General features: G+C 41.4%; 2 protein-coding genes across 4 annotated transcripts; both read left to right on the forward strand.

The window, feature by feature from the left end:
• The first annotated feature begins 49 nt into the window (after positions 1–49).
• Positions 50–2,048, forward strand: ccdc59 (coiled-coil domain containing 59). The gene is made up of 4 exons (XM_005930274.3): positions 50–307; positions 542–914; positions 1,401–1,509; positions 1,613–2,048. Exons 1-4 carry the CDS (start codon positions 160–162, stop codon positions 1,775–1,777), a joined length of 795 nt encoding a protein of 264 aa, XP_005930336.1. The 5' UTR covers positions 50–159; the 3' UTR covers positions 1,778–2,048.
• Positions 2,049–2,165: 117 nt separating this feature from the next.
• Positions 2,166–12,130, forward strand: cracr2ab (calcium release activated channel regulator 2Ab). Of its 3 annotated transcripts, none has more exons than XM_005930268.2 (18): positions 2,166–2,465; positions 3,137–3,510; positions 4,482–4,593; positions 5,208–5,397; positions 5,525–5,671; positions 7,095–7,185; positions 7,734–7,829; positions 8,105–8,292; positions 8,395–8,466; positions 8,753–8,801; positions 8,888–8,970; positions 9,201–9,852; positions 9,942–10,074; positions 10,534–10,615; positions 11,352–11,466; positions 11,651–11,752; positions 11,832–11,908; positions 12,003–12,130. In XM_005930268.2, the coding sequence occupies exons 2-18, from the start codon at positions 3,355–3,357 to the stop codon at positions 12,088–12,090; spliced, it is 2,433 nt and encodes an 810-aa protein (XP_005930330.1). In that variant the 5' UTR covers positions 2,166–2,465; positions 3,137–3,354; the 3' UTR covers positions 12,091–12,130. The 3 variants fall into 3 exon arrangements, 2 of the variants coding, with proteins under 2 accessions (XP_005930330.1, XP_014191621.1); XM_014336135.2 differs by having other exon boundaries at positions 9,294–9,852; XR_006054785.1 differs by lacking the exons at positions 11,651–11,752; positions 11,832–11,908; positions 12,003–12,130 and having other exon boundaries at positions 9,942–10,070; positions 11,352–11,464.
• Positions 12,131–12,282: the final 152 nt, after the last annotated feature.

Here is a 12,282-nt window from a genome sequence, read left to right on the forward strand (position 1 = left end):
TTCAACAAGGAACATTTTGAAATAGGGCCTTCCGCAATCGATTTATCAAGTCTTGTCTTGTTGACGTCATCACACAGCGTCTGTAACGAAACGGCATGCTAGCTCAAGTCGACGAGGAGGTTGTAAACATTTGAGTTTTCCCGAAGAGACTGAACACACATGGCACCAACAGATCAAAAAACGAAGAATGAGAAGTTTGCAGGGAAAGAGGGCGACTTGGCGAAAACAAAAAGTGGCGCGAAGGGTGTCAAAAAGAAAAGAAAATGGATCTCCGATCAGAAATTGTTCAAAGGCAGCGTAAAAGAAGGTACAATAAGGCTGAACGTACACGTAAAAACTACACAGTCTCTATCTTTAAATAACATAGGAACCGTGAGAAATCAATTCATATTAAGATCAGAACTTAATCCGTGTTGGGTTAATTCAAACGACTGTCAACACAAGAGCATGAGCATAGTCTAGATAAGTAATGACACTGAATTTGATTTTTTTTAAATGGTTTGATTTGCCTGTATTTAAAATCTCTGACTTAACTCTTCAGGTCAAGGATTTGCTTTCAACAGGAAGCAGAAAGTCAAACATGAATACAACAAACTGCTGCGAAAGGAGAAGAAGAAGAACCCAGGGTCCAAAAACCTGTACAAAGAAGAGTATCCAGAACACCTCAGGCATCTGTACGAGGCTGAGGCAGAGAAACTGAAGAAAGAAGCCTGGACAAACAGAGTGAACAGGAGTAAGCTGAGGATGAAAGGGCAGGCGAAAGAGATGGGGGAAGGTGATGGAGAGGAAGAGGATGATGATGAGGCACAGCAGACCGAGGCAGCTGGTGAAGAAGTTGTTAGTGGGGGATCTGAGCTGAAGGAGTCAGTGTCCGGGAACCAAGCTGAGCCAACATCAGCTTCACAGAGCGAAAGGTGAGCAAGTCTGTGCAGACATACAGCACTGTGCCAAAATCATGAAGCAATCCTCATTACTTTATATTTAGCTTTCAAGGAGCATTGACTGCTTTTTTGGTCACTTCCTTGCTTGTTCAGCCACTCAGCAATGACGTATGAATCACTGAAGCATAGAAAACACACCTTGTACAAAGGATGGAACAGTGTTGTGGCTACACTGAATCATTTTGTTGCTAGCAGTTTGTTGCAAAAACTAATTTGTTCTTTAGTTGAACCTAAAAAAAAATGCCAAAGATAAAACAGTTTGATTCCCAAAGAGCTACTAACTGAAAACCTGGCATATCTCAGCATGGTATGCATTGTGTCCTATAAGGAAATGAGGGGTGGCTCACAACTTTTACACAACACTTAAAACAAGAGAGGGTGGAGTGGTGGAGAATGCATAGACAAAGTCAGCTTTTATAATGTTGGGTTTAAAAAAAAAAGTTTGCTTGTTTCCACCAGTCTTCCAATGAGCAATCGCATGAGGAAAAAAATGGAGAGGAAAAACTCTTACCAGAAGACAAAAGAAGAATTTGAGAGGATCCAAGAGAAGCGGAGAAAGAAGAAAGAGGTAATGTGTTTGACTAAGTAAAAGAAAAATAAGATCACTGTCTTTCATTTTTTTTTAATGAAAAAAGTTTTTAAACAACAGCCTGTGTGTTTGCTGTTTTTAGGAGTACTTGAAGAACAAGCAACAGAAAGAAGAGGCCATCCAGAAGTACAAACAGAAAAAGATGGAGACATTCCAGATCCTAAACAAGAAGACCAAGAAAGGACAGCCAAATCTAAACCTCCAAATGGAATATTTACTTCAGAAGATACAAGGAAGTGGGAAATGACTCCTCCTCAGAACTGAATGCCAGTAGAGGACTTTACTTAAAACCTCATAGGCTGAATCAAGGCTGCGATTTTCTGTGCAAAATCAAAGTGGAAACTTGTGGTTGTTTTGACCATAAATTACTTTGAGATATATATTGTGATTTCACAGTATTTTTTGCTCTGACCACTGAAAGTCATTGTACTGTCCAACCACAAGATGGCATCATAAGAAATGAAGTGAGGACAGAGCATGCTTTTATTTTTAAAAATAAATAAATATATAATTTCCAATAATGTGCTTTTATTTTGAAATAAACCATAAATACAACTTTCTTTTGGCCAATTTTCTGGTAGTCAACAAGTTTAGCTTTTATTTCCAAGTAAACCTCCAAAAACACAATAACACTCATCCCGCTGACAGCCTTCATTATGCTGCTGTCTTAATTACACACTACATAAACATGTTGCACACATGTAGCCTGCATAGAGTAAGCTCACTCTGCGGCCCCATCTCCGTGTGAGAGCAGCGGGTGGACCCAGGCTGAAAAGCCTCAGGCTGCCTCCTCATGACATCACATGGTTGCAGAATGACTTGCCTAACACTCGTCTGTGAGGCAAGACTTCCTAAACACAGTGCGGTCACAGCTCTGTTAATACTGAGAGCGGATACAAAAGGTTTCAGTTTGTTGTGCTCGTCATTTGTAGAAGGTAAGAGCTTTCCTTCCGTTTCTGACTTATTTAAAGAAAAAAGGGACAAATGCAAACCTGTGCAACTTGTAGATACAAGAGCTGAGGAAAGAAAGAATTCGCCAAGAGTTTTGTATATGCTGCAGAGGAAGGCCCAGAAATTTACTTACATTGTTTAAGTGTCTTTGTCTTTACAAAGTAGGTGGCAGTGCTGCTTAGTAGTATGCACTCACTTAGTTTGTAGCCAAGTTAAAATTTGCACTAATTAAACAGCCTTCAGGAAAAATCCAAATTCAAGACTTGACAATACAACACCTGCCTCTGATATTTCACTTTCAGCAGTGTTTGCTGCAGATTTAGAATTCCTGACAGCATAAACTGCGCTCCAGCTCGGAGCAGTGCAAACAAGACAGCACCTCAAAACAAAGGCGCGAGGAAAACACATAGGGGGACACATTAATTCATCTGCTGCTTGAAGCAGTCTTGCAGGCATTATGCTGTCATGTGTTCTGTATGGTGGAGTATTAAGATAATCCTTTACTGTGTATATACATACCTTTGTCAGTGGCTTACTAGAAAAGGGAAGTGCAGTTTAGCTGTAGTGCTCTGCTACTTGTGTAACCACCTTAGTTTTCTTAAACTTGCCTTCACGTAATTTTTTAATTGAGTACAGTTCTTTGTCTGTCTTACAGGAACCTGCAACCAGGTTTAAGTCTGTCTGTAAGCCACCAAGTTATCAGTGATCTCATCATCTGGTGCTACTTCCTGCCTCTGTTGTCATGGTGACTCTAGGAGGCCCAGAGGACTGAATATAGGGCTAATGAAGAAAACTTCAAAGTACATGCAACCTACCACCCAACAGTGTCCATAAAAAAATAAATATATAACGATAAAAGAGACACAGCCAAGCATGGAGGAGGAGGAGGACGGGGTGAATGGCTTTGGACGGAGCCCAGAGAGGAGGGGCTCTGACTGGGGTCGCATTGCCCTGCTGGACAAGACCAAGGAGTTCTTCCAGACGTGTGATGTGGAGGGAAAAGGCTTCATCACTCGCACTGATATGAGGGTTAGAGATGGAGGCTGTGTGTGTTTCTGTGGACTTTACACACGTCTGTAAAGTCTGCAGGCATTTGACAATTTCACATTATTAAGGCAGATATATATAAGACATTTTAAATGGTAGTTAATGAATCAAGGATTAATCATTCAGTGTATATACTGTCAGAAAGTAAGCCTTAACAAATCCATCTATTAATATCATTACTGTAAACATTTTCCACCAGTTAGGTTAATAATTGTGCCAGCCCAATATGAATATTTATTTCCTTTGAAAAACGGGGAGGGGTCAGTTTTTCCTCGACACTCTTACTCTTTCAGCGGTTTTTAAAAATCCGTGGAGGACCTGTGAGTGCATTAAGCCGCTGCTAAGAAGAACAACAGTTCAAAAGGACACACTTTTACCTGTGGAACAATTTAGTGTCCTGCGGGGCTTTAATAACAGTGAGCACAGAGCAGGGAACACTCAGTGTCACTTTTTCAGTTCATATTACCGTTGCTAAAGAACTCGGAGCACTCAAACAGCCTGAGAAGTGTCGGAGCAGCACGGCTGATGGAAATGTTTATGAATATAATGCCACTCTTTCAGCGCACAGGCTGCAGTGAAGAGCACAGGCAGGAACAATGCATGCAAGCCTCTTTTTAAAGGTCTGACCATTAGTGAGCTGTGCTCCCAGCTAATTAGGGCAGCTCTTGTGGGTTTGTGTTGAGGGTTTTTTTTAATAAAACACCCTTACATTTAAAAAAAAAAACCTCAGTGCAACTGTTAGGTCAGTGTAAGCTTCGTCTGAGCTGTGTCACTACAGAGGAAAATGTACTGTAGCAGATTCAAGGTGCGAACTTATCATGAGACATTTATTTATTGTGTCTTAAAAGTAACTTGCAGTGGTTTTACAGTGAGTGTGTTTCATTTTGAAGTGGAGTTCAGCTCACCACAGTGGTATTTTAAAGTCCTTTTTGTTTATGTGTTTCTCCTGGCAGAGGCTCCACAGAGAGCTGCCTCTGTCCGCAGAGGAGCTGGAAGACGTGTTTGACTCTCTGGATACAGACCACACGGGTTACCTCACACTGGAGGCATTCACCTCTGGATTCAGTAGGTTTTCTGCCATCAGAGGCTCTTTGCTTGGATCACACATATCACACTTGTTACTCCAAATAGATTTCTCTATGTCGAACCTGAAATAGAAGACATTACTATAGCATCAAGTTGAGTTCAAGTTGATTTTGAATACTTAAAGGTATCTTGTAGTTCTGCAAACACAAAAAAACAGAGCGGCTTTAAGTGCAAAATAGAATAATAAGGAATAGTTTGTAAAAATGCAGGCAGGGCTGATTTGTGACGAAAGTAAAAGGGGAAGTTTACTAAAGCAAAGACAGGAAGTAGAGCTGGAGTGTTAAGGTGTTCATCAGGAGTGACCAGATGTAGGCAGGATTAGAAACGACTACATCAGAGGGACAGCTCAGGTAGAGCTGTTTGGAGAGGCAAGGATAGGGTGGTAGGAGACTAGAGAAAGGATGAGAAGATAGAGCTGCCAGACAATAATGAAAAGTAGAAGACCACAGAGAAGATTTGTGGATTTAGTGATGTAGCGATCATTTGCCTAATGGGAGGCAGATAATGGGAGCAGCTAAGAGAAAAAGATGTGGGAAGTCATGAAAAGCTTTTGAATTTATCTTTCAAGCTTAAAAGCTGTGGGTGTGTTTCAGGTCAGTTCTTGCATGGTCGAAGGATCTCTGTGACTGATGACCAAAATCAGGCCCTTGGCCCAGTCTTCAGGGCTAAGGAAGCCCTTTATCAGAGCCAATGGGAAGCCAAGCTGTCAGGAGTTGAGGATGAGGAGGAGAGGCACTTCTGCATGCTGCTGGAAAGCCTGGGAGCCAGTAATGTATTTGAAGAGTGAGTTTAATCACAACAAAACCTTATGTGCATTATTGTTTTTTGTCATGATCCATTCTTGACAAACCTGTGAGCTAAGTTGAGTTTTGTCTCTCCCTCTTTATCTCCTTCTCCTCTCTTTCTCCAGTCCAGACGAGGTGCGCAGCCTTTGGATCCAGCTCAGACGTGATGAGCCTCACCTCTTGTCCAATTTTGAGGAATTTCTGGCCAGGGTCACCCACCAAATCAAGGAAGCTCATCAGGAAAAGAAGGAGATGGAGAGCGCCCTCCAGAGGTAGTTAGGCAGAAAACACATACACAAGGGGCAAGGGAAAAGGGGCTTTTCATGGTGTTCTACCCATTCACAAGGTTTTTAGTGACTATGAGTGTGGACGAAATATTGGACATGAGGCTCAATATAGGGAAGGAATGAGAAAGAAATACAGCATTGTGCAACAGTCTCGAGCCACCCCTAATTTCTTTATATAAAAACAGGTTGCCTGTTTTCTGTTTGGATTGCTCATATGAATGTGTGTGTGTGTTTACAGTGTGCTTGGGATCACTGTCATATTGAGAAATTTAGCTCTTGCCAACCAGATACTATCCATATGATGTTGATGGTGGATCAAATTCTGTACTTTTCTGAGTCCATAATTCAGTCAGACTCTCACTTCTCTTTGTACCTCTATCTGACCTCCTCAGAAGAGGATTTGAACCAGAAATTTCAAATCTGGATTCATCACTTCATAAGACATACATCAGCCTTTCCTCCCTGTTTCCTTTCCTTAAGAATGTCTTCTTGACAGCCACTCTTCCACTGCGATCATTTCTGACAAGGCTTCTGTGAAGAGTACATGGATCAAACGAAGGGCCAGATGCATCTTTCAGACGTTGTGCGATGTCTTTATTGAATTTTTTCCCCTGTGTCTTAAGGACATGACTTTAAGATACTATTCATCTTCTTTTGTCCTCCACTTGTCCTCATATTTTAACGACACTGCATACCATCTCAAGAGGTGCCAGGTTTTTGGCAAGACTATAAGTAAGGAAATGCATATGCTATATATATATGTGTTTTATTTATTTACTTTGTTTTAACCAACACTTTACGGACCAAAAACCACAGTAAAGCCAATATGCTTCTTATGCATTAGCCCCTAAATAATCAGTGGCATAAGGGTGGGATTGTGTTTACATTGTGGACGCCAGCCAGAGCCTGCTGCATGGGATTTACCTGTAATTCTCTATAGAACAACGTCTTTATCCATGTCAAATGACCACTAATCTAGATCCACACTCTGACTGCCTTCTGGTGGTGTGCAAACACATTAATGATATGATTGAGTGAACACAGAGCAAAGGGGTTGTTTTTTTTTGTACTGTATATTAATGTATTTACTCCCCTGATATTCAGAATGACATACTTGATGATTATAGTCTTTTGTCTTTGTAAATGCAACATGAGCATCAGTGGGATGTAGGCTTACTCATGGTACTGCGTGGCACCATGTTACAGCTTGTTATTCTTCTAAACTTAACTAATTGGCTGCTGTGGTCTTAACGATCATCACAGGGATTGTACTTACCAGTAGTCTGAAAATGTGTTTGCATGTCAAGTGCTCACAGTGTAGACAGCAATGTTGTTCTGTTTTTAGATATTACATGTACCACCTTGTGTCTTTCATCGATAAATCGTTTACCTTAACGTGTCATTTCAGGAAGGCAGCAACACATGACAGTGAGATCCGGTATTTATATGAAGAGATGGAGGCACAGATCAAAAATGAGAAAGAACGGCTGCTGCTAAAGGTAAAAGAGCTCAGACATGAAGAAAATCTGACAATGAAGCATCTCCTTGGCAACCGAAGAAGTAAAAAAGATTCAGAAATACAAAGCAAGATGTTTAAAGACATGTATGCTGGACTGCACTGTACAGAAGTGCACTCTATGACACAAGATGACCAACTTCAAATTTAAATAACTTTCTGTGTGCTCATTTTAATTCTGAATTCAACACAGCTGGGATAGGCTCCAGCACCTCCGCGACCCTGAAAAGGATAAGCGGAAGCGAATGGATGGAACACAAGGAAAAAGGAAAAAAAAGCAGTTCCTTATGGAAGCTGATAGTCTTCCACACTCAACCACTAGACAGTTATTTCAGTAAAGTGGAAGACCACTTTCTGCATTATCATAAATGCTGGGTCTTTCAAAGAGAGAGAAGAAGCAGTAGTAATGATGTAAGCGTAGTTTTGCTTAAGGATTATATCGTATTGACAGCAGTGTTTTTACCTTTCGAGCTAATTTTGTGCACTTTCTTTTAACCGCAAGTTGAACCTTTTCTTCTTCTGGTCCTGCAGGACTCTGAGCGGCTTCAGTTGCGCAGCCAGGACCTGGAGCACCAGCTTCTTACGAAGGAGAGAGATTTGGAGCAGCTTTTCCAGAAGCAGAAACGGGTAAGTTAATATGGACGACGCATCCCAAAGAAATTCTGCGGTCATGTTTAATAAGAAACATCCACCATTGTAACAGCATGACAAAATAAAATTTAAGCTCTCTGTAAAAACATTTGTTATGTGTAACTATTGAATAGTGGGCATGTGGCATTACATCTGTCGTGTAGAGAGGATTTACACCAAACCTCACTGTTTTGTTACCTGTGCAGATATCCCTTAAGTACACTTACTCAGCATTAGTGTATTATAACTCCTGTGAATATCTCCCTGTTTAGTTAGAGCACCAGTGCTCTGAGCTGAGCAGTGAGAAGCAGGAGAGCCACGTAGAGAACGTCAAACTGAAAATGACCAACAATGAGTTGTCCAGAGCGCTGGAGAGCACCAGCCAGGAGCTGGTGCTGGCCCAGGAACAGCTGGCTATGCTGCAGGAACAGGCCTCCCGGCTACAACGGGAGAAAGAAATGTGCGTATAAGCATTGTTTGTATTAACTGTGTTTCCCTGCAGTGTGCAAACAGATGCCATAGAGTAGCTATTTAAAAGCAAGTTTCTTCTGTCTTGTTTCAGGGAAATGTACCGAGTAACTGAAGGACTGCAGAGGGAAAAGCAAAGTCTAATGAAGCAGCTTGACCTCCTCAGGTATAATGAGAACACCCAGCACTTTTCAAACTTGGATAATCGTCCATGAGTTTTTGATGAGCCTGTATGCACACTTTTGAGCCTGTGTGGACTGGAGACAATCCAAAAGTTGTACAATCATTCATGCCAATGTTGAGTGGATATAAGTTTCTGACCACAACTATTGTTTTACTCATTTTGGCTCCTGGTTTAGTCCTAACTGGCCAAACCCTATGAATCAAACTCCAAGGTTCAAGGATTTGCAAAGCACAAAACACTCTTTAACATCCCTTCTTTAACTTCCCAGAGAGATGAACAAGCATTTAAAGGATGAGCGAGACTTGTGCTGTGGTGTAGTAAGTAAATAGTATTTTATGTAACTGCATTAACTCGATTACAGCACTAGAATAGCTGAGTAATGCACCTTCTTTTTGTAAACAAGCCTCGAACCTCACTCAGAAAGAAGCAGAAGCAGAGAGCGGGCCTCGGCAATATATTTGATGACAGCAGCCAGCCGGCAAAAAGGTGATTCATTCATCATTCAAGTACTCTTTTTAACAGAATTCATCCCTGTCAGATTGCTTCCTATGCAACAAATGACAAATGTGATGTAAAAATCATGCATCAAAGGAGGAAAAACAGAGGATGTCTGATTCCTTATACTCACAAAAAATAGCCAAATTATCAAGTAGAAATATTAGAAAACTCAAGTGAATTGATCCAGTAAATCCTCTGTTTCTCCTCTGTCCCCAAAGAGCCTCACTGTTGGTGGATGGGTCCTACCTATCTCTGGAGGCCTTGCCTATAGAGCACCTTCAAATCGTTTTTGTTGCTTCCTCCTCCTGTAGTGAAGATGACACCACCACTGCCACCCCTGCTCCCTCCACCACAGCTGCTAGCAGCCCTGTGTGCCAACAAAGGCCTTCAGCGAATAGGAACTCTGGCTTAGCCAACGGTCACATCAGCCCCGTTCTGCCTAAAGTGCACGACGTGAAGACAAAGGCCAAAAGGCTGTCCACCAAAATGGCCACCAGCAAGAGGGTGTTAGGGAGAAGCAGAGACAAATCAAAGAAAGTCGAAATTGATAAGAAGGTGGCAGAAGAGGAGGAGGTGTTAGATGCCCCGCTGGACGGGTGGCCCCTCCGCAGAGTCATCTCCATAGAAGAGGACCACCTGCCCCACCTGCTCCAAGGAGGACCTCAGCCCTTACTGCACCAGCTCAGCGAGGAGGAAGACGAGAGGGATGAGGAGGAAGAAGACGACAGAAGGAGCGACCTCAGTGCTTCCCCACGTTACATCTCAGTGTCAAAAGAAACTCCTCCTGCAAGGAAATCCTACTTTACTCAATCGAAGAAGACCCCACCTGTATCTCCAAGAGGACAGCCTGTGGGAAAGGAAACCTCACAGGTGTGTTTACGGCTCCCCACTTTTATATATGCTTTTAGATAAGTTACTGGAGAGGTAATGAAACTGTCTTTCTAATTGCTCGCCTACAGAAGGCGAAAGAACTGTTTGCCCCAGACCGCCTGTTTAAAGTGGTCCTGGTTGGAAATTCCAGCGTTGGGAAAACATCCCTGCTGCGCTCCTTCTGTGAGGGCCGTTTCCACCCTTCCACAACTGCTACTGTGGGTGAGAAGAAAGGCAGTCATATTTTATTGATGTTTCAGGGCCCGTTTTAAACAGATCTGAAGGGCATGTGTGCGAGTGTGGCTGTGGATGCCTTTCCTGAATACTGGGGGGCGATTTAGCATCACATGAAAGGGCTTGTGAAGTCACACTGCCTGTCTAAGAGCCCTGGCACTCATTGTACTACAGATTATGTCACTTTGGATGAATTTTCTTTATCCTCGCTTTCATCTTTTCCAATCCTCCTTTTATGCCTTGTTGTCACCACCTTTCTCACCCCTTTTTCTGCTGGAATGAAGCACAGGCACTTTGATCCCCCTACTGGCCATTTATATCATTGCTCCTCCGTAGTGAAAACGAGAAGTAAAATCAAGCCTAAATTAAATGTGAGAAGTGTGTCCTTATATTATGTTCGATTATGTATTATATGTTATTATATGTTGTTGTTGTTTTTTAAATCAGGTATTGACTACAGTGTGAAGACATTAACATTGGACAATATGCAGGTAGCCATGCAGCTTTGGGACACTGCAGGCCAAGAGAGGTGAGTGACCACTTCCTTCAGCATATTTCAGTTAACTGGTTGGATATAAACCACTAATATCTTGCAACTTTAAGCTTACCAATAAAATGCTAATCAAGAATATCATATCCAAAGTCTGAATATATAGTCAGTTTATTGCAACCTTCCTTCAATCTTAGGTTTAATCTGAGAGAAATTGTGAGCTTTTTTTAAACAAATTATGACTTTACAATCTCAAAACAAAATTTCCACACTTGCAAATTCCCTTTAATTATGCTTTTACCCTGCCACTGTATTACTTTATTTTATGTTTTAATTTTTTTTTATAGAATTGATCTAATATGCCCTCTTAATAAACACAATTCCTCTTGCAATACTTTATTTTACATGAATGGAAGTGTATACAGTATATACAGTTAGGTTAATAAGTTTCTGAAGACTGAAAATTAGAGATACTGTATAAAAATGTTTTTATTTCACTTAATACATTACTTTTGTCAAAACCTTTGAATTAAATCCAATACTATGGACTTCTTGAGTGTTTCAAATCCTCCGTAGAAGTGAACAGAAACAAAATTACAAAAAAAATGTGTTGTATTTCCAACACTTCTTCTTCTTTTCTTGAATAGTCACTATAAAACAATAACCATGTAGTATTATTGTATCAGTATTGAGGTGGATGTACATAATGTATTCTTATACTCACATTTGAAAAATGGGCCACTGTGCTGACATTCAAATCCTGCTACTGACACAGGTACCGCAGCATAACCAAGCAGTTCTTTCGCAAGGCAGATGGTGTGGTGGTGATGTATGATGTTACAGTGGAGGAGAGCTTCAAGGCTGTGTGGCCCTGGCTCACCAATGTTCAGGTTGGACCTTTGACCCATTCAGTCCTGTGCAAGTCTTGTTTTGTTGCATGCATGGTTCAGTTCATCCAATTTTGGAATTCACATTCTTAAAAGCTGGGGTTATTGCTCATAACGTTTATGCAGTTCACATCTTTGGCAAATCCTGAAATGGGAAGCTCTGGAACCCTGTTCTTTATTTTCTTAGGAAGCAGCAGGAGAAGGGATCCCTATTCTCTTGCTAGGTAACAAAATGGACATGGACGAAGACAGGGTGGTGTCATTTAAAGAAGCTGAGCAACTTGCTTATGTAAATCTAATGCATTTTTGTGCAAGTATTGCCTGTTCTAGGACAAGTAGGTCTGAATTTGTGTGCACACCCTTTGCAGGAAAACAAGGTGATGTTCTTTGAGGTCAGTGCCTACACGGGAAAGAATGTGACAGAGTCCCTGACTCACCTGGCCAGGTAAGATCAAAACAATCTGATACACAGTGCACTGGGGCTGCATTATGATTCGCAGCAGATGTCAAGCCTTTTTTCCCCCTCTTTGTTTACTCAGAGTGTTAATGGAGCAGGAGGACAGGGTGAGAGATACAACAGTCATACTCAGCACTCAGCCTGTGAAGAAGAAAGCCTGCTGCAAGTGAAGACTCAAGCTAACACAAAGAAAACCTAAAACCACAGGAAAAAAAAATTTGTACTGCTATACTCAGTTTATTGAGAGGCAGATCTTTTTTTTCTGTGGAGATTAAAATGTTTGAAGACAAAACTGAAAAGAGTAATGGACTTTAAAACCAGGAAGGCAGTAAATGCTTACATCAATATGCGGTAGAAGTCCA

This window comes from Haplochromis burtoni, unplaced genomic scaffold, assembly GCF_018398535.1.
Source record: "Haplochromis burtoni strain Fernald_Lab_line unplaced genomic scaffold, NCSU_Asbu1 Contig_131, whole genome shotgun sequence".
NCBI lineage: Eukaryota > Metazoa > Chordata > Actinopteri > Cichliformes > Cichlidae > Haplochromis > Haplochromis burtoni.